We start from the raw sequence: 27868 nt of genomic DNA on the forward strand, positions 1-27868 counted from the left end.
CTTAACGTAGTATGATGGTAGGGCTAGGCGTCCGCCAAAGTTTCCAGTAATGCCTAGTAGAATCCTCCTGGTGACCGAATTCAATTACTTAGGGGTACACTTTACTACTACACTCTCTGCTGTCTCCCCACTGTAACAAGCTGTCAAATCGTTTTAAACAGACTCTGGAAGGAGTTAGTCGTTTCCTGGGTATGTCCAGTGCTAAACCTACATACCTAATTATTATAGTATACCTTGGAAACGCTACAGCGTTCGCAAAGTCTGGCATGAAAATGTAGGGTTCTGGGAAGGCTAAAGACGTCTGTGTGAGAATGATTTTTTTCAATTTTTTTTCTCTTGGTCTACCCTGGTCTTCAGTGCATTTGGAACTTGACCTCTCACACATTGAAGATGATCTAGCCATCTTACCGGTTCTCCACTGGATTTGCCCCTGGAGAAATGAGAAGGCGGCCCTTTGCACAATACCTTGAAAGTGCTTTTGGAAAAGGTATTTGAGATGCCATGGCTGAAATACATAAAAAGCATGCTCACTGAAATTAATGCACTTACTTGACTCTTATCTTATGCTTGTCAAAGCAACTAAAAAAGCACATGATTGTTCAAACGTGGAACCACAGTCAAAAGCACCAGGAAATCTGTAGGTACTATAGGGTGGGAGGTTATGTACTGTTTGGGGAAAATGCAATAGTGGAACTCGTCTTCATTGGATTGTGTCGCCCACAGCATAAAGGTAATGTAATTAGCAATGCCCTAATCTAGCTAATAAATTAGAACACCAACATAGAGCCCGTCCAAAAAGGGCCACAGGAGCAAATGCTACCTGCTTATCACATGCTCTTTTACACAGCACTTGTAAAGCAGCTACTTTGAGCTTGGTCCGTGCATTTACACAGCAGCACCTCAATAATAATCCGCAGATTCTTTGGTGGACCAGTTTATTTTTTATTTTTTAATAAGAACCTACTCTCCAACCTTACATTTGTGAAGATTAGTTATTCATCACATTTAGATACAATTGTGAAGCTTCTCCATGTATCACATTTAGATACAATTGTGAAGCTTCTCCATGTATCACATTTAGATACAATTGTGAAGATTAGCCCCAGAGAATAACTTTTGAGAGTACCCAACGTACTAACCCCCTTCACTCCTGCTCCCCTCCTGCACACATCCCTTGTACTATACAAAGCCTGTGGGCAAGCCAAACTATATATACACACACACACACACACACACACCCAAGATAACGAGCACACTCAACAACAATCCCCGGCACTGGACTTTCCATCTATGAAGACAACAAACAAGCGCACACAACCATGACCTTGAACACCAGCCACTGTACACATAAAAAACAAGCACTCCACCCCCTAACATAACAGACATTCACATACGACAAACAACCCAGGCAATGGGCGTCGCCCTTACGGATACAACAAGCCAGTTCACGCAATCGACCCATCTGCCACCCAACACACACAGACGCCAGTTTCTCCTGGTCCTGGACCTATCCAATCCCTTTACCCTCAACAACCAACCCTGTCCTCTGTATTACAGAACCACGTGAGCAACTGGAGACTGCCCCTGGGTGGTACCGGTGCATGATATAAGTAAACATAACAGAACATCCTGGTCAGAAGGAGATTTTAGAGTAAGACTACTTAGTTATCTATGCAGAGCCTGTAAATCCTGTTAAGGGTGGCCATTACTAAGCTGCAATAGTATTTTTTGCCACTTGTTCCTTAGATTAGCCTGTGATCCACCTAATATCCCCGGTCATGAAAGAATTATACACCTTTTTTTTGTTTAATCTAGTGTCCCTTTCCCCTCATGCCCTTTTAATTAGAATGTGCTTGTGTGCATATATTAGCTATGTACATCTCTAGACATTTAAAGTATAGATCTTTGTTACGTGTTAGATGCAATTAAGTGTTTTTATAATGTTATATTTCTACATTCATTTCACGTGAATGGGTCAAAAAATCAAATCTGAAGCTGCCGTCTCTTGAAGGGAGCCTTGTGAGAGGCGTGGAAGCCAGAGAGCGTGCCGTCATATGTGGATGCATTCAGAGCAACATGCCCCGTTACCTTTGTGAGATTAAAGTCCAAACCTGGTTTTTATTTGTGTTCTTGAACCTGGATTATTAACCTAGGACTAAAAGTCCATTAATGCAAAGAATAAAGAGGACTGGAGTAGCATCTCCGGAGTGGATTGGGAATTGTTGGCATGTTTGCTTATGCACCCTTGCAGAGTACTACCTTAAAATAGGAGAGAAACCGGTTTTCAACCACTAGATAGTGACCAATGCTCATAGCATGGAAAACCTAGTGTAGGGCATGTTTAGGAGGACTGTGGGACCTTTGGCGGGGGCCTTGGGCAGTCTCTGGGCTTTGCAACCATTATGGCTCTGCTCATCTCTGTCCACTGCCTTCTTTTCTCTGGCTGATCTGTCAATGCCAGCACCTGGGATGCTAAAGCAGTGTTAATTCATGATTCATAACTCTTGAGTAGGCTACCCCACCTCCTTCAACAAGTAAAATTCTCAAAGATTATTCCTATTTGTCTTCTAATGAACAAATGCTTTCTTTTCCAGCTTACAAATGATGGCAAGAAGAATACGTTGGCGGTTCTCACAGAGAAAGACCTTTTGTTCTACAACAGCCTTCCACAGAACAGAGAAGCATTGAGTAAGCCAACGCATTGCCACCCTCTCATCGCCACTCGGTAGGACTTGATTCCCTGTGTATTTGTTTCCTGTTTGTAAGTTACTAGAAGTCCAACTGGCAACTGAACCAAATCTTTTTATGAAATCTGTGAGGTAGGCATTTGTAGTATGCTAGACACTGAGCAGGTATCTATTTGCTAAACTGAGAGCCTACTCCGGTCAAGGAAGGTAATGTAATATTTGGAAGTTAAATGGCGTGAAATGGCTTAAATAGAGCAGATACTTCATTCATTGTAGATTCTTTGCATTTTTGATGCCTGATTGAAATTAACCTAAAATCCCAGGTATCTTTTAGCACAAACAGTATAGCCCCCCTAATGGAAAGTAATTTGACTGAATAATTTGATTTCTCTGCTAATCCCAAATTGAGGGTGCTGTAGTGGTGACTACTTATAATTTTGTATTGTTGTGGGGGTGCTTTTGGGCTCAACAGTACCAGTTTATAAGTAATCCCATCCTCTGTGGGTTGCCCATCGAGTTGTAGAACTGCTGATATGTAATTCATTCTTAGGCTGTCCTACTCCTGTGACTGTTTGGTATTTTGTGGTTGTATGGAGGCTTTTTTGCATTTGAGTGACAGATACTAGGTGCTTAAGTTTTGATATGGATGGCCCTAGTAGTTGACCTTTTGAATTGTTCAGAATTGGTAGTGTGGTCTGCTGCTGCTGCTTACTGGGTTAATTTGTGCTTCCATGCTATGGATGCTGTTCAGCCAAAGATGACTCAAAATGTGTTTTCCTTTTTCTTGAAGAGTGATCAGAGAATTGACAAGCATAAGGGTGGGTGCCGTGGTTGTTGTTACGTCCATTTGTAGAGTTAACATGTACACCATTGCAAGTGTTTATTTCTAGCTATATGTGATTGCTAGTAGTGCTTTCTTTTTTGCTATTTTGCAATTGGATCTTGAAGTGGTCGTCTAGTGTGCCTAAACAATGCAATGGTTCGAGAGACATCAACGAGCACGAAAACTAGATTATTGAGGCCAGATGGTCTCTTGATGCACCATTTGAAATGTGTAGGTTATTCCGAAGCAGTGCTGCTTCAACTGGGACTGAAAGCCTTAGCCCCTCAGCTTGAGAGTCTACATAGGCTCTTTGTCATCCTGGACGTTCAATACCTGAAGGTTTTTTTGATTTTTGTCGTTTTTTAAAGATATTGTGATCGTGTTATACAAAATTAACATTGTACACTCCAGAAAAATAAACCTTCATTTCTACATATTAAGTGAAGCATGAGAGGTTTGTTACAGATTACTTCTTACAAGACAAATGGGACACTATCCTAGCATTAACCTGTTCCCTCCGGTAGAGCTACTTTTGTGCGCTTCAACAGAACACCTCGACATTGAAAAGCACTTAAAGGGCCTTTCGGTGTGGTGTTCCAGACTTACCTAAAAAAGAATTTGTATTGTCTCTTAGGAGTATTCAATTATGTATGTCCATGCCCCTAATGGGTCACCTGACTAATTAGTGCTAGGTAAACATTACTCAGGTGATGCACTTCTGGTGGCGGCTTCCTCGAGTGAGGGGCGTTGGCCTCAGTAACTCTGACAATGTTTGGTGTTGAAAAAAGCCTCATTGTGTGATGTGGTCTTGCCCCAGTAACCCGGGGCAAGATGGAAAGTTCACAGTCAAACGTTTTAATGCAGCTACGCCTCTCGTTATGGTGGCTAACCACATTCCCTGGTGCCATAAAAATTGAAGTACCCTAACCATTGGTCTTCTGGGATTTAAAGGAAAGGAACAAACACTAGTGGCAGGGGTGATTCTCATAGCAAGTGTAAGAAATTTCCGATGACATAACAGCAGATGCGTGTGACGGGGCAAAAAGCAAGGCTTACCTTTCGAGATTGCGATAGCGGTACAGCATTAAACCTATATACTAAAAAAGGACTAGGGTTTTATTTTTTAAACAGGAGGACAGGATCAAGCCCCTTATAACGTAATAATCTATACAAGAACAATCCTGTCACCTCTTAACTAATCCCTAAAGGTATCAACCTTCTATGGAGAACTTCATGAGGATTGATAAACACACACCCAACTCTTATTACAATACAACGTTTTTCATCTTATCGCGTGAGTATACTCATTGAAACCTCACAACTTAAATACAAAAATAAAAAATGTGTTTATTGTACAAAAATTGTTCATAAAAACAGACCACACATATCGAAACAGGTCATATTCTAAAATTACTAAAATAACTAATTGATAGAGGGGCAGCACCCAGATACGGGACGGTCATGTAGAAGTGCGGACAGTGGGTCATTTGGCCGGCTGAGATCTGCGGAGACAGCGGCAATTCGATGGGGTGCTTCATGTGCAGCAAATTGGTAGCGGGTGCAGACCAGCATAATTGGTGACGGGACCATGGCCCTGTCAAAGCCTGGACAGGCCCAGACAGGGATGCCCGTGGCTTGGGGCATTGTGGTTGCCCTTAGAGGTGGCGCTTTGTTAGGTCTTGCTTGTTTTATGTTTGATTGACATTTAGTTTGTGTTGTTCTTTTGTGGATAGTTGCGATTAGAACTGTCTTGCTCTAGTATGAGGGGAATACATCAGACGTATGCAAAAGGTATAGAACGTTCATAGGTATTAAACGGGCCATTTGTAGGGGCGGACGAACTGGGCAGCTGCCAGGGGTGCAGAGTGGCAAGTGACGCTGCAAAGGCAATTAACAATCGGGCAGAGAAGCCTGCTGGGACCTTTCTGTTGCAATGTCACTCCACGTTCCATTTTACATGCAGTAGCTTAGACTTTGTTAATGTACCATCCCAAACGCACGTCAGAATTATACTAGAGGGGAAAATCTAGCCCATTGCGGACCCACTATTTGGCACACAAAATAAGACTGGTAAGTGTAGCACACCAGAATATACGACAGGGGAAGGAATACGGGCCACAGTCCATCAAAACAGACGGTGTAGGTTAGGGTACCGCCACTAACCAACCCTACTAAAAAAAACTCATCCTTCTGCATACACATCTCAAACTCCGAACTAAACACAACCATACCTCTGCAGCACAACAAACTGCACGCACTTTACTACACCACAGCAATGAAACAAACCACACACAGTATCATGTAATATTAGCCCCATATATATGGTCGCCGTAAATAATATCGCCGGGAAAAAGTCGTGGCGATATTATTTGGGTGACCATATATATGGGGACAGGGGCAGCGGGGGTTGCGGGGGGGGGGTCCCCCGCTCCCCATGAAGAAAAAAAATAATGTCCCCACAAAAAACGGCCATTTCTCTGCGATTTTTTTTTTTTTTTTTTTTTTTTTTTTTTTTTTTTTTTTTGCATGGCGATATTTTTGCAGGGACATTACATGGAACCCCACACACAGCCTTGCACAACAGCACATGACTGCTACCAGCCGAAAAACACCTACACTCGGCGAACAGTGTCAACCGCACTGAAGTTGCCAACAGCACATTGCAGCTCTCTTGCTCTGTTCTTCCTTCGCTCAGTCCTTCTAACTCACCACCTCCCCCCCGCCCCCCTCCCCCCCCCCCCCCCCCGCCCTTATCCGCTTGCTTTACAGATCCGCCAGAGCTCTATGGAACCAGAACCTTTAACAAAACCTGTGTCAGTAAAAATGTGCCAGTAAAAATGTAACTTAACTTGAATGGAGCCTGGCAAAGTGTGACGGTTAGACCCCCCCCTGCCCCCCCCCCCCCCCCCCAGAGAGGCTTGCTAGGTTTAAGAGGTGAGGAGAGCAGGGAGCGGGAGAGGCTGTGGGGGTGCTCAAACGCTAAATGGGTTAAGATGGTTGCAACAGAAGCAACCTAGGACTAAAGGGAAGGGGTGGAGGAGAAGTGGTGTCTGAGGGGCGGGAAGAGCAGCCGCAATACAAAGGACGAGTTTAGAGGCTAGAAGGAAAGGAAAAGAACTTGAAAATTGTAAAAGTGAACGCAAATTGGAGAAACAATGACATCTAGAAGGAACACAGTAAGAAAACGTGATAGAAGGGGGGGGGGGGTGTGAACGAGTGGCCATTAAACAGAGAAAGGGAAACGAATGGAAGGAAATACATTCAGCAACGGGAGCATAGAGGTGGTCTAAAAGAAAACAAGTACATCTGGAATGTTTGATGATTGACAGCAGAGCTAGAAAGAAGGATAATGGGAAGAAAGCTCAAGGGAGATACACGCGCAAAGCGGCTAAAATGTATATGGGGTAGGGCGTGGTTGTGCAGTGGGGCAGTGTTTGTGGTATGAAAGCGAGCTCCGCCTGCTTGGGGTCACATGTTAGTAGTTTGTACAATGCCACCATTTTGCTTAAAAACTGCCTTTAGTATTGAATTGCAGTTTACTAAGTCAGGACGCATCCATAATCGGAATGGAGCAGAACGTGTTGGCGCCGCCAGTTCAGCACGGGCCTATTTGCCATAGGCGTTAAGCCACATGAGCCGGTTTGCCGCGGCCTGTTTGGCGCTGCCTCTTTGCTGCAATTTTAATTAACATTGCACTTTTAAAAGTGCACTTTTAATAAAAATCAAAAAATAAATTTGGAATTAGGGCTGTCGCAAACCCAGGTCTGCAGGGCTGTGTGACTGCATGTCCATAAAGCTCTTATCAATTTCTTCTGCACCAGTTGCTTATACTGCTAAGCTTTACGACCGCTGTTTATTGCCACCTTAACTGGTGCAGCTGAAACTGATTGTGGTTTGCTCTTCGGTTTCGCATCCTTGCAGGCCACAGGGTTTGAGATAGCTGCTGCCACGCCAAAAGATGCCAGCGCCGGACTGGTCGTGCCTAACAGGCCGCGCCAAACCAGGCCTGTGCCAAACCAGGCCTGTGCCGATCTGCCAGCGCCGAAATGGGGTGTGCCGAATCGGTAGAAGTCTGCTGCTCGAGTACAGTGGTTGTATACAATTTAGTCTTTTTCCATCTTCCCCATGGACAATACTGCCACCTGCTGGCTTAGACTCTTCATTTGCCTTTCTTCCTTAGAAATAGTTTTTCCCGAACTTGACGCAGGTTTCTTCTTACAGACTGAGAATTGCCAACAACAACAAGCAATAATACCGTCTGCTGGCATGGCGTGGGCGGGGAGGGGGGCGATCTACCTCACATTCTTTAAGAAATCACGAATGCAAAGTATTCTACTGAAGAGAAGCCCCTCAACGTTCACACCAGGAAAAAATACAATCCACTAGGAAAATGGGCCCAGCACACCTCTTCAAGGGAGAACAAGGTTTAATCTCATAAAAGTCAAGTACGCGATAGCAAAGGACTCTTCTGCCATGGAGCGCCCTAACAAAACTAACATGGACGGCAGCGAAAAGAGTCATTACTGACGTACATTACATAGGTACACATCCACGTCGGTGTGACCCTATACATACGCGGCCTGCTCCATATGGGGTGCCAGGTCATTGGTCCCAGCTTCTCCTGTCCCTCTTCTTCTACATGGGGCTCTTCTCGTTGCGTCATCGGGTGCCAGGCTTGATAATTGGCAATTAAAAGTGCAATTCGTAGCATGCCCTATCAGCGGCCTAATGTGCACATAGTACTGCAGACATGGGCGCAGAGGCTACATTCGAGCTCATGTTACCTTACAAACCCCAATTCGATCCCAGGTGCGTCAGCGCCGTGCCAGGCCTTCCCAACCTGGACGTTAAATGTTACTTTTCCCCTCACTGGCACCTTGTAAGCATAAATAACAGGGTCCTTCCGTATTCTGTTGTGATGGGTGTTCGAACAATTTTATGGTCTGGGGTCTTGGGCTGGCTGGTATTCTGGAATGTTAGGGTCTTGGGATGGGGACATTTGGTCACTATAGCTTAGGTCTTGGGCCAAACTAGGTCGGAGGCTCATGCCCTCCTTCTCGTGGGATAACTGCCTGCAGGGAGCTCTTGGCCCCCTCATGGCCTTGCTGGGCGCATTATTTCTTGATTACATGTGCTAACAATATAAAACAATGAAAGGATTATGGATCCTTGGGAATTTGGACGTCCCCACTACCGCCCAGGCTGCAACACGCTCCCATATTTTCTGTGTTTGGGACTACCATCGTGGCTGTAGCAAAAAGCCAGGCCTCAATGAAAAGATGGCTGCTATTCTCCAACATGGCGTTCTAGGTCTAGTACACGATACACACCCAGTTTCGCTGTGATCTACCCCCTAATGCAGCTTCTTTTGGCGCCCCCCTCCTATACTCTCCGAGACATCTACATCACAGACTTGGGCCTTTGCCGCATTCGAAACCTCTTGGAGTCCTAGAACGATCGCCCTCGCTTCCCAGCACTACTACGATTTTGCCTTTTGTAATTCATTTAGCTTCCATAACCATTCAACAACGTCTACTGATTACCATAGGGTTTGACTCAAGTGTTTAAGTACTCTATATTGGCTTTCCTCTTTCTTGTAATCGATTTTTCCGAGCATGTGCAAAGAACCTAGGATTTCATTTGCCTAATGTGGCATAGGGGTACTCTGGTTATTCTACCAGGATGGAGGGGGTGGATAATAGTAGCTGCATGTTTTCTTCTATTACAGGTGCTATGGGGAATTCAGCAAATGTTTCTTTAAAGCCTGCCATCTGAGGTCATTGATACAGTGCGTATTATGAAAAGATCTCTTGGACTGTGCACTTTGATTTATTGGTTGGTATTTTGTAAGAGCCCATTGTTAGCATAGTCACTTTGTGGTGACTTGGTTAAGCCCAGTGCCTATACAATCCTATATGTAATATATGCCATATTTGTATTGTGCATACTACTTTCAAGTTGGGTCTGTTGGTGATGTTTTTATTGCACCAACTCAAAAAAGCATAGTTTTGAATTTTGCCTCGAGTCCTCTTAGACATTATGTTGCAAAGAGAACTAAGGGAGGCTGTTTCAGAGTTGAGACATGAACTGCAAACCTCCTTCCCATTTACCTTTCGAGTTTGAACGGGGGAAGATCTTAATCGGCAGTTGAGTGACTGCATGAAGCGCATTGGAGTAGTGACCGGTGACGGTGTAAATCGGTGCTCAGTTGGCAATACTAGCTTTTAGTGAATTCTTTCTTTCACTGCTAACCACAGTCCTGCTTTGCAAGCCTCCACACAGCTCTTGACGGCTGCTTTGTGAACACGCTAAAGTTTGATGGGATGAGTAGGAAGACCAGCATAGGGGCTACTAGCGAACAGCAGCTCGTAATTAATGACGACTTTGTTGGATCATTAGTTTTTTAAAAATGTGTTTGTATGATGGCGGGCGAGTCCAAAAAAGTGAGCTGAAAGATGCTGCTGCTCAGGACTGTATTGATTTGTAGACCCAGTGTCACCGAGTCCTCAAAAAAGAAACCTAGATTCTCATAGATAAGGATTCTCTTGCACGAGGAAGAATGGATACTTTTTCAAGGATACTCGCCCACTTCTTGTGGAAAGTGTAGGCTCAGATTTCTACACGTTGAAGGGAGCACTACCTCACCCAAGCCTGTTAAGTTGGCAAGGCAGTCGCGACCACGACCTCAAGACCTGATACCAGTAGGTACCTGCCATTAGAATGTCTTGGGTTTGTCAGGGGCACGAAAGAGATATTGGAAAGGAATGGGAAAGGGTAGCCCCTGTGGAATACCTCTCCCAGCTTTCCTGGTGGACACAGAGAAAGGGTGCAGCTAAATCTGCTAGGATCCATCTTTGAGGAAAAAGGAAAACCATCTTAAGTAGTAGCCTGAGGCAAGGGCACTGACGACAATATGCAGAAAAGTATGATCCGCAGGATCAAACCCTGCAGAGTTGTCCCGCATGATCAGCAGGGCTCCCAACGCCTTGTCCTGTGCCTCAAGGCAATCTCCATCCCATATTTAGGCCAGAAGACAGACCACAGATGGGATAAACAAAGGTTTGTTTCCAGATTATACTGAAATTGATTGGTTACCATTTTCTCCCACTGTAGTTATGATTGGACGGGTAGTGCTAGGTCTGATATTTGCCATTGTTACGATTTTCTGTGGAGAGTTTTTGTTTAGGTCGGAAAAAACAATGCCCTGTTCGAGGGAGACGGATATAGGATGGCAAAACACGGGGTCCTCTATAGTGGATCCTGAAGCCGCCTGGGTATTGTGAACTGAATCAGCCAGATCAGTCTTGGAGACGGGAGGATTCAGTGAGGCTAGGGTCACTGATACTGCAATATTAGTAAGAGGGCAAGACCAATTCAGACGCTGATTGTGGGAGTGGACATGGAGTGTGGTCCCAAATGGGACCGATGGGACTATACATTTGGCCCCATTTGTGTTTCAGCTGCGCCAACGTTCTGCCATATCCCTATGGTGTTGATTGTTGTCTGAAGCAGTACAAACAGTTGCACAAAACTGTACCGTGTGTAGTAGTGGGGCAAAGGTATTTTGAGTGGGGCAAAGGTATTGAACCATTATTTTAGATTAATTATCAGCACAGTATCTCACACGCCAAGTGTATAGATTGGCCTGCAGGATGGCTCTCCCGTAATCTTTCAGTAGGTGTTTATAACGCTGTCCCCTTTTGCTTTTGTGCTGTTGCCTTTTGAATTTGGCTTCATGGTTTTCTTGATTTCTTCTTTTTTTTTTTATTTTTTATTTTTTTTTATTCAAGGGGCCAGCCATGGGACATGGAGTCTGTTTTCTGACCAGGGTCCTTGGTACCTGGAAGTGCTATCTTGTTGCATTCTGATCTAAAAATCTTGTGGATACCCTCAATCTGGCTTAAGGCCATCCAGAGGAACTGAATCCGCGTTGATTGTCTTCAGAGACGAAATCCTTTGTTTTTTGGATGCCAAAATCCTGTCGATCTTTATCCTAGTATATCACTCGGTGGATTTTAATACAGTCAATTATTTCATCCAGCTAAATTGCCGGGAGAAGTATTTTGGCATATCTGGTTCTGCCCTTGAGACCATTTCATCCTTCCTCCAAGAGGAATTCAGGTCAGTTTTTTCCATTTTCTGCCTGAATCTACCATACACTGCTGCGCACCCCCTCAGGATCCCATACCCTCTCCATGGCTCTTAATCGCATATCTGAAGCCTCTCGCTAACATTACTCCCTGCACTACTATTTTTCATACGTATGCTGATGAGATTGTCTGCAGTCAGCCACCAGGAGCCCAGATACCTTAAACATATTCCAGATTCCTCCTTCAGATCCAAGACTGGATAATGAACTGCTTCATTTACAATGCAGTGAAGACAGATTTACTTTGCAACCACAAACCCCCTTCTATCCCCTTTGCGAGCCACTCATACCCCCCTGCCCCCTCTTTGTAGGTGATCCACCAACACTTTCTCAACTAAGAACTGTTTTGACAACCTTTTCCTTTGTGTCCCACATGAAGGTTATCATTAAGAAATCACTCTTTGAGCTCAATGTGTTTAGACGGATCCTCCCTCTTGAACATGTCCTATAGAGATTCCAAGTTACGTCTGCATTGGTCATGTTTCGCCTTAACTACTACAAAAGCATTCTGATGGGCCACCCTAAAAACTGTCCAAAACCTACAGATAAAACAGATCATTGCAGCGCGGCCCATCCGTATCCTTGGTGCTACTTTTCAATTTACTGTGGTCTGCCTGGTCATCCTTCACAATGTACAGCCACTGCTTTTCAGATCAGTCTGTAGATTACTGTTCATCAGTGTTTGACTAGTTGTGCAGCGCCACGCATAGGCTAAACGGTTGCCAAGAGCAACTATTCCATATTGTGTTAATTGCAGTTAAGCTGATAGCGATCTGAATTGCAATGTTGAGCTAAATTTAAAGGAAGTAAACGCTACCTGCAAAAGCCCCTATCTGAAAGGTAATTAACTGCAGCTTTCAATGACTATTAACATGTTCTTATGTTAAATTGTTTTGTAAAAGAAAGTAATATGTAAATGTTTTAATGTTAAAAATTATGTGACTAGAGTGTATATGTCTACATGTAGAAATGTATTTTATTTGGGGCATTTGAGCATTTCTTCGATAAGCATCGGAGAGCTGCACATCAGACGTTAATAGAATTACACATCGGAGGGTAATGTTTCAACTGGCCAGTGCTCAATTACATGTAAGCAACAGGAGCTGTAATTAGGGTTGAGGTGGGATTGAGTGCATGAAGAAGGTGCTAATTGAAGAGGCTAAAACTGGCATGCCATTGTTATTTAAACTGAAGCTACGTTTAGACTTTTCTCCTTTTAAATTTTAATCAAGGCAGTCTGGTGGTGATATTAATCAGCATTGGCTAAATTTTTGACTATACAAATCTATATATATATTTCTGAGGCTTGTGGAATCTGCTTAGATCACGATGCAGTGCATAGGCCGACATCTAGTGGAAGCTGCAGAGTATTACAGTTTGTTTTTCGAAACTCGAAAATGGGCCTCGACACAGGGCGTGCCAGAAATACTATCCCTAGTGTGACGTCCACTGTACCCATGATCCCTCACCGGTACATTTTCTTATATATTCCTACACACACTAGCCCGCTGCCACAGGGTGAGTATGGAGGGTACCCCTTTCCAACTTTGCCCCAAGTGCAACCGCAAGTACCCTTGACAGACACGCCATGTGTAACCTCTGCTTGCCGAGGGACCACCTCGCGGCGAACTGCAGAGCGTGTAGTCGGTTTAAACCGAAGACCCTAAAGGACCGTTCGATCAAACGTTGGGCCCACCACGCCAGACGACAAGAGGCCATGACAGCGGAGGGCGCCTTCAGCGATGGCAGCGATGCCGTGCTTTCGGACGGCGAGGGCAACGTGGCGTCGAGAGACAGCCAAGCGCAAGTCCCTGACCTCGGAAGGTTGTCCGGCAGGGCAGCTATAGGGAAAACCCCCGGCGACACGAGAGCTACCCACAGCACTTCCACTAAACACGCAAAGTCCAACCGAGACTCGACGCGCACGTCGAGTTCTCGGAAGGAGGCACACAGAGAACGGTCCACCGAATCGGTGTCCTCTGGGCGTTCTCGATCAAGATCGCCGCATGACACCAGGCAACCATCCACTGTTGCCAAAAGTGCCTCGCTCCCTAAGGTAACGGAGGTTCAATCGTCAGAAGACTAAGCCGACCTCTATCCCCAGGCCGCACTCCAGGAGTCGGCGTCAGCAGACCGCGTGACGGCTGCTACCAAGTCCCGACCTCCACACTCTAGAGATAGGGACACTACCCCCGAATCTCGACGCCAGACGTCAAAAAGCTCAAATGGAGTGAAAACACCAGGGAAACACTCTTCCACCCACGGGGAGGGGGGGAAACAGAAGAAGCACTCCCAACCTTCTACTACACCACAGAAACAGACAGACAAGTCACAGTCTTCTCTCAATTTACCCAAGACCCCTGCACAAGGTCATAGGTCCAGTCAGGATAGAACAGGGAAACACTCTCAGGAAAGAGTAATCCCCAGCTCTAATGAATGGTCTAGTGAGGATATAGACAGAGTTATGTCTAGGATGTCATCCCTGGTAGACTTCTATGCCAAGAATCCTGAGCACTTCCTCTCCTATACTCCTGACGGGGCTACACCCTCAGGGTCTAGGGACCCGCAACCTCCAAGTAAGAAATCCTGGGTTGAAGCACCAACAACAAAGTCGGTCTTCGGACCCCTTCTGTATACAGCCTTACTCTCAATATAATGAGGATCCACTTTTGATTGAGGATCCAGATTTGGGCACGTTGGCAGACCAAACTGGGATGGACTACTATGGGGATGACGAGGACCAAGAGGAGGACGAGGATGACCGGACCCAGAAACCTACAGGGTAGACTCCGCAGTGGGCAAAGAGCATCCGGTTACCGACTCCCCGGTCGACAACCAACCTCTCCTGAATGAGGTGTTGTTCAGAGCGGCAGAACACTTCCGCATAGATACCCAGGGAGGACAGGAAGAGAGGGATTTTGCCGAGTAGCTAGTGGGAGAAAGGAGACTTGTTGCTCAGGCCATCCCTATTCTCAAATCTATACAGAGAAGAATAGACCCTTCCCTTCTAAATCCCAACTCACCAGGGCAGTAAACCCAAGGATCGAAAACTATTCAGGGCAGCCCAGTCAGACCCGCTGTACATAAGGGGGCAACTGAAGCCGGACTCCCTGGTAGTGACAAACACCCAAAAGAGGGCGGGAACGCCCCTATCATCGTCTGCAGCTCCCCCCGACAAGGAGAGCAAAAAGATCTATGGTTTGGGTAGAAAGGTAGCCTCCACTTCCGCCTACCAGGCAAGGATTGCCAACTCCACCACCCTACTGCCGAGTTACAACTGCCACCAGTGGGAACAGGTCGCGGCACTCATCGACTCCGTCCCAGAACCTTTAAAAGGCCAGTTGGCACAGGTTGCGTCGGAGGGAAGAGCTGTGTCCGGTTGCATCCTTAAAGCAACCTTTGATGCTGCGGATAATGCAGGCAGACTGATAGCAGAGAGCACTGTTATCAAAAGACATGCTTGGTTACGACAATCTGGGTTCAAACCCGAGACCCAAGCATCGTTAATAGACAAACCGGTGGAGCCTGATCTACTGTTTGGCAAGGCGGTAGAGGACGCGCTAAAAATACCAAGGATTAGTACGAGACCTCAAATCCCTGGGCCAATTAACCAACAAACCCCCGAAACAAAGAGGGAATGGCAATTTTCGTCGCCCACGCGGCCAAAATTCTCAGAGAGGCTCCAACTATTCCCAGGGGCAGGGTACACCATGGAACAACCACCAGCAGTCTACCCAGGGTTATGGCAGGGGTAACAAAAGAGGACGTGGTAAGGGTAGAGGCAGCACCAGTAGAGGCGGCGGCACGCCTCCCCCAAAACAGAGACGTTCCGTTCAGGGTCCCTTCTCATGCATCCCCAGTAGGGGGACGCATTTCCAACTTCACCCAAGCCTGGGAAGGGATCACATCAGACAGATGGGTGCTGTCCACAGTGTCCGCAGGATACTGTATAGAACTGTTAGAGCATCCCCGAAACCATCCTTCACGACAAAAAGTACATTCATTAGACCACCAGAAGATCCTCCTCGAAAAGATTGCCAATCTCTTAGCAAAGGACGCGATAGAACTCGTCCTGGGACACCAGGTAAACAAGGGTATTTATTCAACTTACTTCCTTGTGCCAAAAAAACAGATTTGACAATGCCCAGTATTGGATTTACGGCCTGCAAACGAGTATGTCAAGCCCCAAAAATGTCGCATGACTACTCTCCAAGAGGTAATCCCCCTCCTAAAAAAGGGGATTACATGGCAACATTGGACATGAAAGATGCCTATTTTCATATTTCCATGTTCCCAGCGCACAGAAGATACTTGCGCTTCAAGGTGGACAGTCCGCACTACCAGTTCAAGGTACTGCCCTTCGGGATAGCCTCGGCTCCAAGGGTATTCACCAAGGTACTGGCTGTGGCGGCGGCGGCACACCTACAGAGGGGCAATCCCAGTATACCCTTATCTGGATGACTGGCTCATCACGGGGGAGACCCCAGTAATTTGCAGAACAAACATTCAAAGAACGATCGACCTTCTCTTCGAATTAGGTTTCTCCATAAACAAGAAAAAGTCAAGTCTGGTGCCAAGCACCTCCAAACAGTTCCTAGGAGCTGTCCTAAACACACAAGAGGGGTTGGCCTTTCCATCAGAGGAAAGAATTCGGAATATACTGCTGCAAATTCCGCAATATCAGGCCGGTCGCCAGATAATGGTACACAAAGCAATGCGTTTGCTGGGCATGATGGCGTCATGTATTTACCTGGTCCCCCACGCGCGCCTGCGTCCCATGCAAGAATGGTTGGTGAAACAGTGCCTGGTCTCAGGCAAGTGGTCAGTGGGACGATCTAGTGGTCGTTTCGCCAACACTTGTACAAAGCCTTCACTGGTGGACAAGAGAAAATCTGTCCAAGGGGAAACCCTTTTATGATCCTGAGTTACAGGCGGTAGTCACAACGGACGCATGCCTGTCAGGGTGGGGGGGGAGCACACCATTTCCACCACACAGCTCAGGGTCTCTGGTCTCACTCAGTGGCCAAGATTCATATCAACCGGCTAGAGCTTCTGGCAGTATACAGAGCGCTTCAAGCGTTCAAGCACTACCTGTTGAACATGTCAGTGCAGATCCTGACGGACAGCACTACAGCCACGTTTTACCTGAACAAGCAAGGAGGGACTTGTTCGCCAAATCTGTCCAAGCTTGCCCAGAAAATTTGGATATGGGCACTCAGACGAAACATTTTCCTGCCATCTCAACATGTTCCAGGGGATCTCAATTCTCTGGCGGACGCTTTGAGCAGAGATCCCCTCCCAGAGGAACACGAATGGTGTCTACACAGAGAAATCGTAGAAAATATCTTCTCTCAGTGGGGTTTCCCCACTATAGACCTATTCGCCACAAGCGAAAACAGACAATGGCCAGGATTCGCATCCAGGTTCCCCCAACCAGACTCCCAGGGGAACGCCCTGTGGATGAACTGGTCAGGGATGTTGGCGTACACTTTTCCACCAACACCTCTCATCAGGAAGGTGGTCAACAAGATGAACAGAGAATCAATGACGCTCGTCCTAGTTGCTCCCATGTGGGCGAGACAACCGTGGTTACCACACTTACGCAGACTAGCGGTGTGCGAACCCATCAAACTCCCGGGCTGGTACAACCTAGTGTCCCAGCACCAAGGTCAGAAAGTGCATCCTCAACCCAACTCAATGAACCTGGCAGCATGGCTCCTGAGGTCATAGAGTTTGGACATCTCAATTTACCGCAGAGATGTATGGATAAGAAAATCTAGGAAGCCGAACACGAGGCACTGCTACTTTGACAAATGGAAAAGATTTGGTATCTGGTGCCAGAATAATCAAATCAACCCAGTTGATTGCACTCCTTCCACAATTGTCACATACATGCTCCACCTGCTGGAGACAGGGTTGGTTTTTAACTCACTAAAGGTACACCTGGCAGCTCTGTCAGCATACACCACCTCCCATAACAAGGTGTCGTGGTGGAAAGTACCAGTGGTTAAAGTCTTCATGGAAGGAGTAAAGAGACTTCACCCTCCAATGTCTAACCCACTACCAGGATGGGACCATAACGTGGTGCTATCTAAGCTCATGGGCCCCCCATTCGAGCCCATGCATAAAAGCAGTCTCAAACAACTGACTTATAAGGCGGCCTTCTTAGTAGCTATTACATCTATAAGAAGGGTCAGTGAAATTCAGGCTTTGTCAGTGCAGGATCCTTTCTTTACGGTTCATAAAGATAAACTGGTTTTACGTACACACCCTAAGTTTTCACCTAAGTTTATTTCTAAATTCCACGTGAACCAGTCCATTGAGCTTCCGGGTTTCTTCCAAGACCCACAAAGCTCGGCTGAGGTGAAACTACACACCCTAGATGTGCGTAGGGCGGTCCTATACTATGTAAACAAAACCAGATCGTTAAGGAAAACAGACCAACTGTTTGTCTCCGTAGCTACAGGCAAAGCTACAGGCAAAAAGGGAGATTGCGTCTCTAAAGGTGCCATCTCTAAGTGGATTGTGAACTGTATCCAGCTGTGTTACTCCCTTTCTGAAAAAACTTTGCCTTTCACGCCAAGAGCCCACTCTACTAGAGGCATTCAGGCCACTCTGGCTTTCATTGCAAATGTACCCCTTGACACCATTTGCAAAGCAGCTACTTGGAGCTCTATTCACACTTTTACTCAGCACTACTGCATTGACGCCCATTCCAAGACAGATACTCAAGTGGGACAAGCGGTTCTAAGACATTTTTTTGCTCATATCCCACCTCCTTCTAACACTGCTCGCTAATCTATGCACAGCATGTGATCTAAGCAGATTCCACAAGCCTCAGAAGGGATACATTACTCACCGTAATCGTATTTCTGATGCTTGTATCTGCTTAGATTCACATGCGACACACCCTTCCTCCCCTCTGGGAGAAGGCGCATTGATGCTTGTAGTCTTATTTATCTATCTGCTTGGATTATCTGTACCCACGCTACTCCTCATGCTACCTCATATCAGAAAAAATACAATCTGAGGGTCCTAGACGCGTGAGGGATCATGGGTACACTGGACGTCACACTAGGGATAGTATTACTGGCACGCCCTGTGTCGACGCCGATTTTCGAGTTTCGAAAAACAAACTGTAATACTCCGCAGCTTCCACTAGATGTCGGCCTATGCACAGCATGTGAATCTAAGCAGATACAAGCATCAGAAATACGATTACGGTGAGTAATGTATCCCATATAAAACACTTGGGTATGTTTCGTACTGAGCGAATGCAATTTATCAGTGTTAGGTTGCCCTCTGCTGTCCAATCAGCTACCATTTTAACAAACAGAATGAGCATGGTTCTACACGGTCACCTTCATCTTCCACTATCCCGAACATGCAGAAGTTTCTTACACCTCTTCACACAGGGCATTGCAGTTCCAGTGTCAATGAACAGTTAATTACCAGCTCAACGTTTCAGTCTCTAAAGAGCAATACGCTGTAGGAAGAATGCCTTCTCACAAGCTAAAACTGAAAGTTGTTTATGTAATTATGCTACTATGCAGTCTCATGCCATCACGGGGAATCTGCAATGGAACAAGGTTGACAATTACGCGTCTACAAAGACTCATCCTGGATGCCCGTGTGATTGATGTAACTTAGATACTGTTCTTATGCAGCGCATAACGTTAATTCCATCTGAAATGTTTTGCATTTTCACTGACCATTAATAAGTCACAGGTAGTTACGTTCCTTTCCTGGAAGCAATCCATGGTAATTCTAATATTTAAGAAGGGGAACAGAAGTGACGCTATGAATTACTGAAATTATTCCAATGAATTTTTGACACTTGCGCTACTGGAGAGAATACATGTCTGGTTGTTCCCCTGGTTAAGCTACAGTGGGGTCTATAATAGCTCTGTAATTTCACAAATTCCTAAACTCTCAAAAAATTAGACTTCTCAATCCTAATTATATTTCTCTCGCCCGTACATAAGAGGCATTCCTAATGTCTTGGATCTGCATGTATAGTACGTGGGCAGTAAGATTAAAGCGAATGTCTGTTGTTTAATCTTGTAACGGCAACATTTTCTAGAACTTACTTACATGTTGTAATAAAACACTTATGCAATGGGCCATGCTAAACCCCCCCAAAAATATTTTGGGGTATATGCTCTTGTTATTGGTCACCATATTTAACCTTTGATTTTTTTTACATCTAAAAGACAATTCTTGCACATGTCCTCCTGTGGTCTGGTCTGCACGTGGTTCCAGTTCATTCATGCAGTATTGTTTGTTTACAATGGGATGCATTTGTATTGCAATGAGACTTAAACATATGTGTTTTTATAGACAATGGTGTCCATGCTTCAATATACAATGAATGACTTACCAAGAGGTGAATCCGAGATGCTGTCTTAAATGTGTAAATTGTTTTTGAACTGTACTAGGTGGTGTGGGGATTGGGGGCGAATAGGAGGTAAGGATCAGACACAAAACGGAAGATACACATGTTTTTAATAACTATGTTCCCTATTTAGTATTAATAGTATTTCTACATGGAATCTAACAAACAATCCAGAAAGACCTGAAGGGAATATGGGATTGCAGTGGGTGTTGGATTTCTGCAACCACCTCCTCAGGGTTGCAGTTGTAGACCATAACTAATGGCTGCCTTTCTCAAACAATTATTGTACTGGTCCAAAATCATTTTGGCTCTACTCACCCTAACTGTTTCCGATGTTTTGTTAAAGCAGGTATTCTTGTGTTGTACACTTGCTTAGGGTCGGAGATATTACTAGGTTAATCACTTTCAAATGGAATTTATTATTTCTCCTTTTCTCTTGTAGGCTTGTCCACTCTGGCCCCTCCAAAGGATCTCCATTGTATGACTCCGAATTGTCCTTCGCGCTGCGAACAGGAACGCAAAAAGGTGTGGAAACTCGCCTGTTCAGTGTGGAAACACAGCAGGATCTTTCCACATGGACCAGGAAGCTGGTGGATGGGTGTCATGCTGCAGCAGAACTCATCCAGGAAGTTATTACAGGTTAGGCAGGATGTTCTTCTCTCCCCATGTGTGTGCAGTCACCAGGAGCACAAAAGTATTTGATTAACCCAGATGAACAAGAGATTTTTTTCTATTTTTTTCTTTCAATGTGTATAATGTAACCCACATTACTGTGCTTTATACTGTAACTAATGCATTGTTTTGTAACTATCGCAAAGAAGAAATATACTTTCATTTTCAGGATATTTATGATCAATTTGAATAGATGGGGGCAGGCTTGCAGTAGTTTAATCAGGACCTATTGTAATGAACAGATTGAGTGTAAAGTACTACAGAAGAGGAAATAGCCTCACAATCTCACTGTAAGCTGTCCTTGCGGCTATCCAGTGCTATGCTTTTCCATCTTAAGTGTCTTCCCTATGTTCATGGCTTGTTCCACAGACATTGGACTGGGTGGGCGGGGGGGGGGGGGGGGTCTGTAACCTGCGTGTCTCCATATGTTTTGGGGACAATCCCATGATTCCGCACCATTCACTATTTATTTATTTATATAGCGCGCAAGCAGCCCAAGGGCATTGAGGCGCTGTTACTTCCAAGAACTTAGTTGCACATGTACAGGCATGGTAGCTGTCGTTGATACATTATGAATACTATAGAACATCATACTGTTGTTACAGACCTTGCACTTGGTAATTGTGCTAAACTTATGCATTGGCTCATGTGGTGAGTATTCATGCTAAAGTGCAGGGCCTTATGTGAAGAGGATGGTTGTCATAGCTTTGCGGAAGCTAGTGAGGGTGGCCTCACCTCGGATCGTGGGAGGTAGGGCATTCCAGTGAGTGGGTGCGAGATAGGGGAAGCTGGATCCTCCCGTTCTGGCTTTTTTTTTACTAGTGGCACAGAGAGCATGTTGGTATAGGGTGATCTAGTTGGCCTGGTAGTGGAGACTGGGTGGATTCTTTTTGAGAGGTAGGCAGGAGCAGTGAGGTGAATGCACTTGTAGGTCAGTGTCAGAGCTTTAAAGACGATCCTTTCCTTTATTAGGAGCCAGTGGGCTAGTTTCCTGGCCTCAGAAATGTTCTCTTTTGGCAATGCCTTGGGCTGCCCGGAGAGCATTGTTTTGTATGACTTTTAGTCTCTCTAGGTTCTTATTGGAGGTTCCTAGAAAGAGTGCATTGCAATAGTCTAGCCTCGAGCCGGTGATTGCTCTGGCTATGTTGGTGCAGTTCTCTTTGGAGAGGAAGGGTCTGACTGCGTTGATAAGTTTCGCATGATATGCAGCTGCAGAGGCTATTGCATTGACTTGTCTGTCCATGGATAGGCTGGAATCCAGGTAGACTCAGAGTTTTGACAGATTCTGAGACAGGAATTTTAATGGTGTTGATGGTGAAGTGGCTGAATTGTGAGTCTAGGTTTTTTAGCATGTCGGGGGAGCCTACCAGGAGGAGTTCAGTCTTGTCGGAGTTGAGGCATAGTCCATTGTCTGCCATCCAGGCTTGGATGGTGTTGTAGAGGTTGTTGAGGGTCAGGGAGTCAGTGTCATAGTTACTAGTGAGGGTGAGGAGGAACTGTGTATCGTCGCATAGTTGGTGTAGGAGATGCACATAGCGTTAAGTATGAGGAAGAGGGGTCTTGTGAAAATGTTGTAGAGGGTGGGGGAGAGGCAAGAGCCTTGGGGCACACCACAGAGTATGATGGTTGATGAGGCGGAGGCTAGGTCGGAGAATACTTGCATGGTTCTGTCTTGTAGGAAGGAAGTGATCCATGCTGTGGCCTCTGGGGAAAATTTGGCAGTGGAGGAAAGGTGGTGGCATAGGACGTCATGATCTACGAGGTCGAAGGCCGCGGATAAATCGAGGAGTAGGAGAAGTGCTGGTTTACCCATGTCTCTAGCATCGTCCATTTGGTTTTTCAGGTCAAGAAGGCCGGTTTCAGTCCCGTGTCTGGGGCGGAAACCAGATTGGAGTCCAAGGAGTTTATTTTCTTCAATGAAGTGCTGAACCTGCAGGTAGGCTGCTTTGTGCAGTATTTTGAGGAGGAATGGGACAGTGGTGATAGGTTTGTAGTTGTTGGGGGAGGTGGGGTCGAGAGTTCGTTTTTTAAAGAGCAGGCAGACCCAAGCTTCCTTGAGGGAGGTGGGAACCTTTCCTGTGGTAAAGGAGGCATTAACAAAGGCTGTCGGGAAGGGAGCTAGCGCTTCAGTGCAGTCTTTGATGGGGGCTGGGCATGCATCCCCTTTGCAGTTCGAGGGTTTGATGTTCCTCATTATGTTGATGTCTTTTTCTGCTGAAAAAGACTGAATGGAATTGTAGTTCAAAACATCTGGCTAGCCAAAGGTTGCAGACCCCTGCACTAGATAGATTGTGAAGCCAAGAACAGTGAACACAAGTGGATGGAGCCTGCAACCTGGCAGACAGCCTTCTACCCTTGCACTGTCCTTGTAATCCATGAAGGTCAATTAAGAAGCCATGTCGAGGTCCAATGACTGGCTTCATGCAGTGTTAGTAAAAAATAAAAACATGACACAGCTACAGCGTCTTCTGGTGGCATGCCGTTGGTCATGCCCATTCTGGACCCAGGTGTATTTAATTGCAACGTTTGAACATTCTGCTAGTCAACCAATGCCAAATGCACTTCCTGTTCAGGGCCCTGAATAAATAGGCAAAGCATTCTGAGCTATGCCTTTCTCATGCTAAACCATGTATCCACCATGTTTTCCACTTATCCACCATAGTGTGTACTGCTTTCTGGAAGAACCTTCACAATTTGTCCACCAGTGCTATGGGATTCATCCCACAGAGCATGAACTGCTAGAAATGTTGAAAGTATCCAAAGATCTAATAAGCAACATATCCTATGTCAAGCAATTTGCAGTGGAATCCTACTGTTGCCACCCGATTCTGCAAAAGCTTGACAGAATAACCTAAGGATGAACAGACACGAGGATCCTTACCTCATACCTGTGCCATGGTTCTTACCGTCTCTACAACCAGAGCCATTCCTCCACCCCAAAGTCAGTGGACTAAACCCGGCCACCCAAGTAGGGGTTGTGGTAGGAATAGAGGTGGAGAAAAGCATATACTTTTCACTGTGCATCAAAGAGAAAATGGACTATAAACCCTGGCAGTGGGCTAGCAACCCTCAGACATCCAAACAGGACTGATTTAAATGTGAGTAATTTATAGAGGGACTACTTTTAAAACTCCTTCCAACCTATTTCTTATTGAAACATGTACAATTTACTGTAAGATATGTCAATTTATATAGATTCCCCACACTTAATTTACATGTACAAATATTCATAAATTGATTCTCAATAAAGAACACTCAATGAAGGCACTCACTCTCCTGAAGTGCATTTCTCTTTTATTAGAAGAAAAACATAATAGAAAAGCATTGCACCTTTTATCATGACTACACAACACTATGAGAAAAGTTATCAATGAAAACACTTTGTTTTCTAGCCTATTTCCCTACTTTTAATGAATCAACCAACCAAAAACCACAAAAGCTTGTTTAAGGCAATTCTATGGCAATCAGTTCTCACTACCGTGGCTCATAACTTGAACTATTTCTTATTACCTCCCCCTTTCTCAATGTAATATTTAAAAAAAGGTCAAACCATCTCTCATACTTCCGCCAGTCCTCTGTGATAGAAGAGAGCTGACAGCCTGCTGCTGGAGGAAGGATTGAGTTCTACATCCAAAAATCACAAAATATCCCATGTCAACCACATAAATACCCATCATGGTCTCCGATTGGCTATAACAAAGCCACACAGGAGATTTAGTGTAATTTGGGTGCGACCATGATAGAAGCATAAACCAAATATCATAGTATCTTACTGAGGAACCTTTCTTGTTTGGGTTCCCTACAAATGGACCTCAGCGCCATTTTTTTATAGCTGATAATTAATTAACCTTTCACGGTCGCATATTGTCCGAGAAGAAGAAAATAAATGACCCTTCTTCTCCTTGTTTTTGTAAGAGATTTGTATCTTTTATTTGAACATTTTCTTTTTGTACTCTAACGTGCCCTATGTGATAACACGTGTTTCGACGATTACATCGTCTTTTTCAAATCAGGGCTAATCATTCAACATTTGCAAAATAATACAACACATTTTCAAAGAAAAAACCAATTGTGCTATTGGTTGTATAAATAATACCATATGAAATTCATATATTCATTTCATTTTTGCATTCATTGGATTGGCCATTGAAGGAGGAGTAAAGGGTAGGAATGTAAGGGATGATTGAAAAACACAAAAGAAAGAAAGAAAAAATGACAAAATGACAAAAACATTGTTAATATTTACCATCACATTGTTCATTGAATGCTAATTTGTACAAGTGTTTCCTGGAGCACTGGTAAGGACTGTAATAATTTCATTTTTCTTACCTAATGTTTCCAGTTCAGATCTCCTATTTCTTAGATTATTCACAATCACCGGTTGCGGTTATACCCCAGTGTTACTGGTTTGGATTTGAAAGTTAGCTTTCAGTCATGGGTTAAATCCCTGCAAATAGAAACATAACGGTGAGAACCACCTGTGTTCATGTGACGCACTGGTTGATCAGATGCTATTTGGTGTCGCCTGATGCGTTAGGTTCAATAATGTTATTTACTTGTTGTATATAATTAGCTGACTTTGTGTTTAGCTGATATATGTCCATTTCAAATACTGAATAATATCGTTAACATTCGTTATGTTGGCAATTATTGCTCTGCTAAGTATTGTCCGTTCCCATGCAAATCTTTACTTTTGAGAATATGAATGTTAACTCCAGCTCATTCATAAATAATTAGCTTTGCTTACTACATTACGTTCGGGTCTCGCATATACATGCGGACCCACGTGTAACCATAGCTGCTGTTACAGCCCCCTACGGAGCCCCTCTTGCACGCTTACCTTAAGCAACGTGTCACGTTCCAGAATGTCCTCGTTTTTCGCAATCTCTCTGTTGACATTAACTATTTTTGGTTGCTTGGCTACCTAGTCCTACTTCTCTGGTTACTATGATCGCCATGTTTAGTGATTGCACTTAACACGAACTAAATGTTGGGTATAATGTATTTTTACCAGTTTTGGAATGACTTTAAGGTGTCTCTCATGCGTCCACATGTCTAGGAGTTGAAATACACTATTTATATACATTTATTAAATCGGACAGCGAAAATTTCCGCTACGTTCTCGACGTGATTTTAGAAATCAATCTAGGCCTTTTGGATCTAGATTGACTTATGTTTTTTCTTCGGTCGCTTGTTAATTGATTGGATTCATTTCAAAAATCATTTATTCCGTAGTTTCTCGTCTTTGTATGGTCCTTCTTTTGTTTCACTAACCGCGGCCATGTTTTGGGCAAAACAACATGGGCTGTGTTACGGTTTCATTTTCCCCTTACTGTTAAATACAGTTCAATTTTTTTTTAAATGAAGATTTCTCTATTTACCTGGTCTTAAATAGTGTGTATTAATGCTGGTCTATCATGAGCATTTTGAAGGGAAGTTTGTTGGATATTCGTGACATTCTAATGGTTCTAGGTTGATGTCTCAAACTGTTGTCCATGTGACTTTCATCACTGTTCCCTACTTGCACTGATATGAGCATCTGAATCAGTGCTAGTCAGTCTGATAATATACCGCTATGTCACTAATATTTCCTGCTTGTGATAATTGGAACTTCTGATTCAATGTTAGTCAGTTTTGATTGCATACATTATTGTTCGTAATAAATTACATTGCAACATGTTATTAGTTACAAACATTTTTACATTCATGTGGCATTTCATGGTCCGAATTGAGACCCCTTTCAACCGCGCGAAATGTACATATTCATTTCGCTTCCTCTTGTCTGAGTTTCACTTCATGATCTCCACCTCTTGGTCCGAAGGTCACTTTCTTGAGACCTATAATTTTCATAATGCCACATGAATGTAAAACATTTTGTAACTAATAACATGTTGTAATGTAATTTTTTAGGAACAATAATGTATGCAATCAAACTGACTAACATTGAATGAGAAGTTCCAATTATCACAAGCAGGAAATATTAGTGACATAGCGGTATATTATCTGACTAGCACTGATTCAGATGCTCATATCAGTGCAAGTAGGGAACAGTGATGAAAGTCACATGGACAACAGTTTGAGACATCAACCTAGAACCATTAGAATGTCACGAATATCCAACAAACTTCCCTTCGAAATGCTCATGATAGACCAGCATTAATACACACTATTTAAGACCAGGTAAATAGAAAAATCTTCATTTAAAAAAAATGTAAACTGTATTTTACAGTAAGGGGACAATGAAACCGTAACACAGCCCATGTTATTTTGCCCAAAACATGGCCGCGGTTAGTGAAACAAAAGAAGGACCATACAAAGACGAGACACTACAGAATAAATGTTTTTTGAAATTAATCCAATCAATTAACAAGCGACCGAAGAAAACACATAAGTCAATCTAGATCCAAAAGGCCTAGATTGACTTCTAAAATCACGTCGAGAACATAGCGGAAATTTTCGCAGTCCGATTTAATAAATGTATCTAAATAGTGTATTTCAACTCCTAGACATGTGGATGCATGAGAGACACCTTAAAAGTAATTCTAGAACTGGTAAAGATACATTATACCCATCATTTAGTTCGTGTTAATTGCAATCACTAAACATGGCGATCATAATAACCAAGTAGGACTAGGTAGCCAAGCAACCAAAAATAGTTAATGTCAACAGAGAGACGGCGAAAAACGAGGACATTCTGGAACGAGACGCGTTGCTTAAGGTAAGCGTGCAAGAGGGGCTCCGTAGGGGGCTGTAACAGCAGCTATGGTTACACGTGGGTCCGCATGTATATGCGAGACCCGAACGTAATGTTGTAAGCAAAGCTAATTATTTATGAATGAGCTGCAGTTAACCTTCATATTTTCAAAAGTAAAAATGTGCGCGGGAACAGACAACACTTGGCAGAGCAACAATTGCCAACATAACGAATGTTAAGGATATTATGCAGTATTTGAAACGGACATATATCAGCTAAACACAAAGTCAGCTGATTAGTTTGTATATATACAACAAGTAAATAACATTATTGAACCTAACGCATCAGACGACACCAAATAGCATCTGATCAACCAGTGCATCACATGAACACAGGCGGTTCTCACAGTTATGTTTCTATTTGCGGGGATTTAACCCATGACTGAAAG

The 27868-nt window shown here is 44.3% G+C and overlaps 1 protein-coding gene across 3 annotated transcripts in view; it reads left to right on the top strand.

Moving 5' to 3' along the window:
• SNTA1 (syntrophin alpha 1) overlaps positions 1–27868 on the top strand; it is a 385016-nt gene that overhangs the window by 264045 nt on the left and 93103 nt on the right. For all 3 annotated transcript variants that reach the window (XM_069652132.1, XM_069652133.1, XM_069652134.1), the window contains exons 5-6: positions 2595–2725; positions 20497–20693. In XM_069652132.1, coding sequence (XP_069508233.1) covers positions 2595–2725; positions 20497–20693 — 328 coding nt within the window. The remainder of the gene's footprint in view (positions 1–2594; positions 2726–20496; positions 20694–27868) is intronic.

This window comes from Ambystoma mexicanum, chromosome 3p (assembly GCF_040938575.1).
Source record: "Ambystoma mexicanum isolate Mex_15411 chromosome 3p, UKY_AmexF1_1, whole genome shotgun sequence".
Taxonomy (NCBI): domain Eukaryota; kingdom Metazoa; phylum Chordata; class Amphibia; order Caudata; family Ambystomatidae; genus Ambystoma; species Ambystoma mexicanum.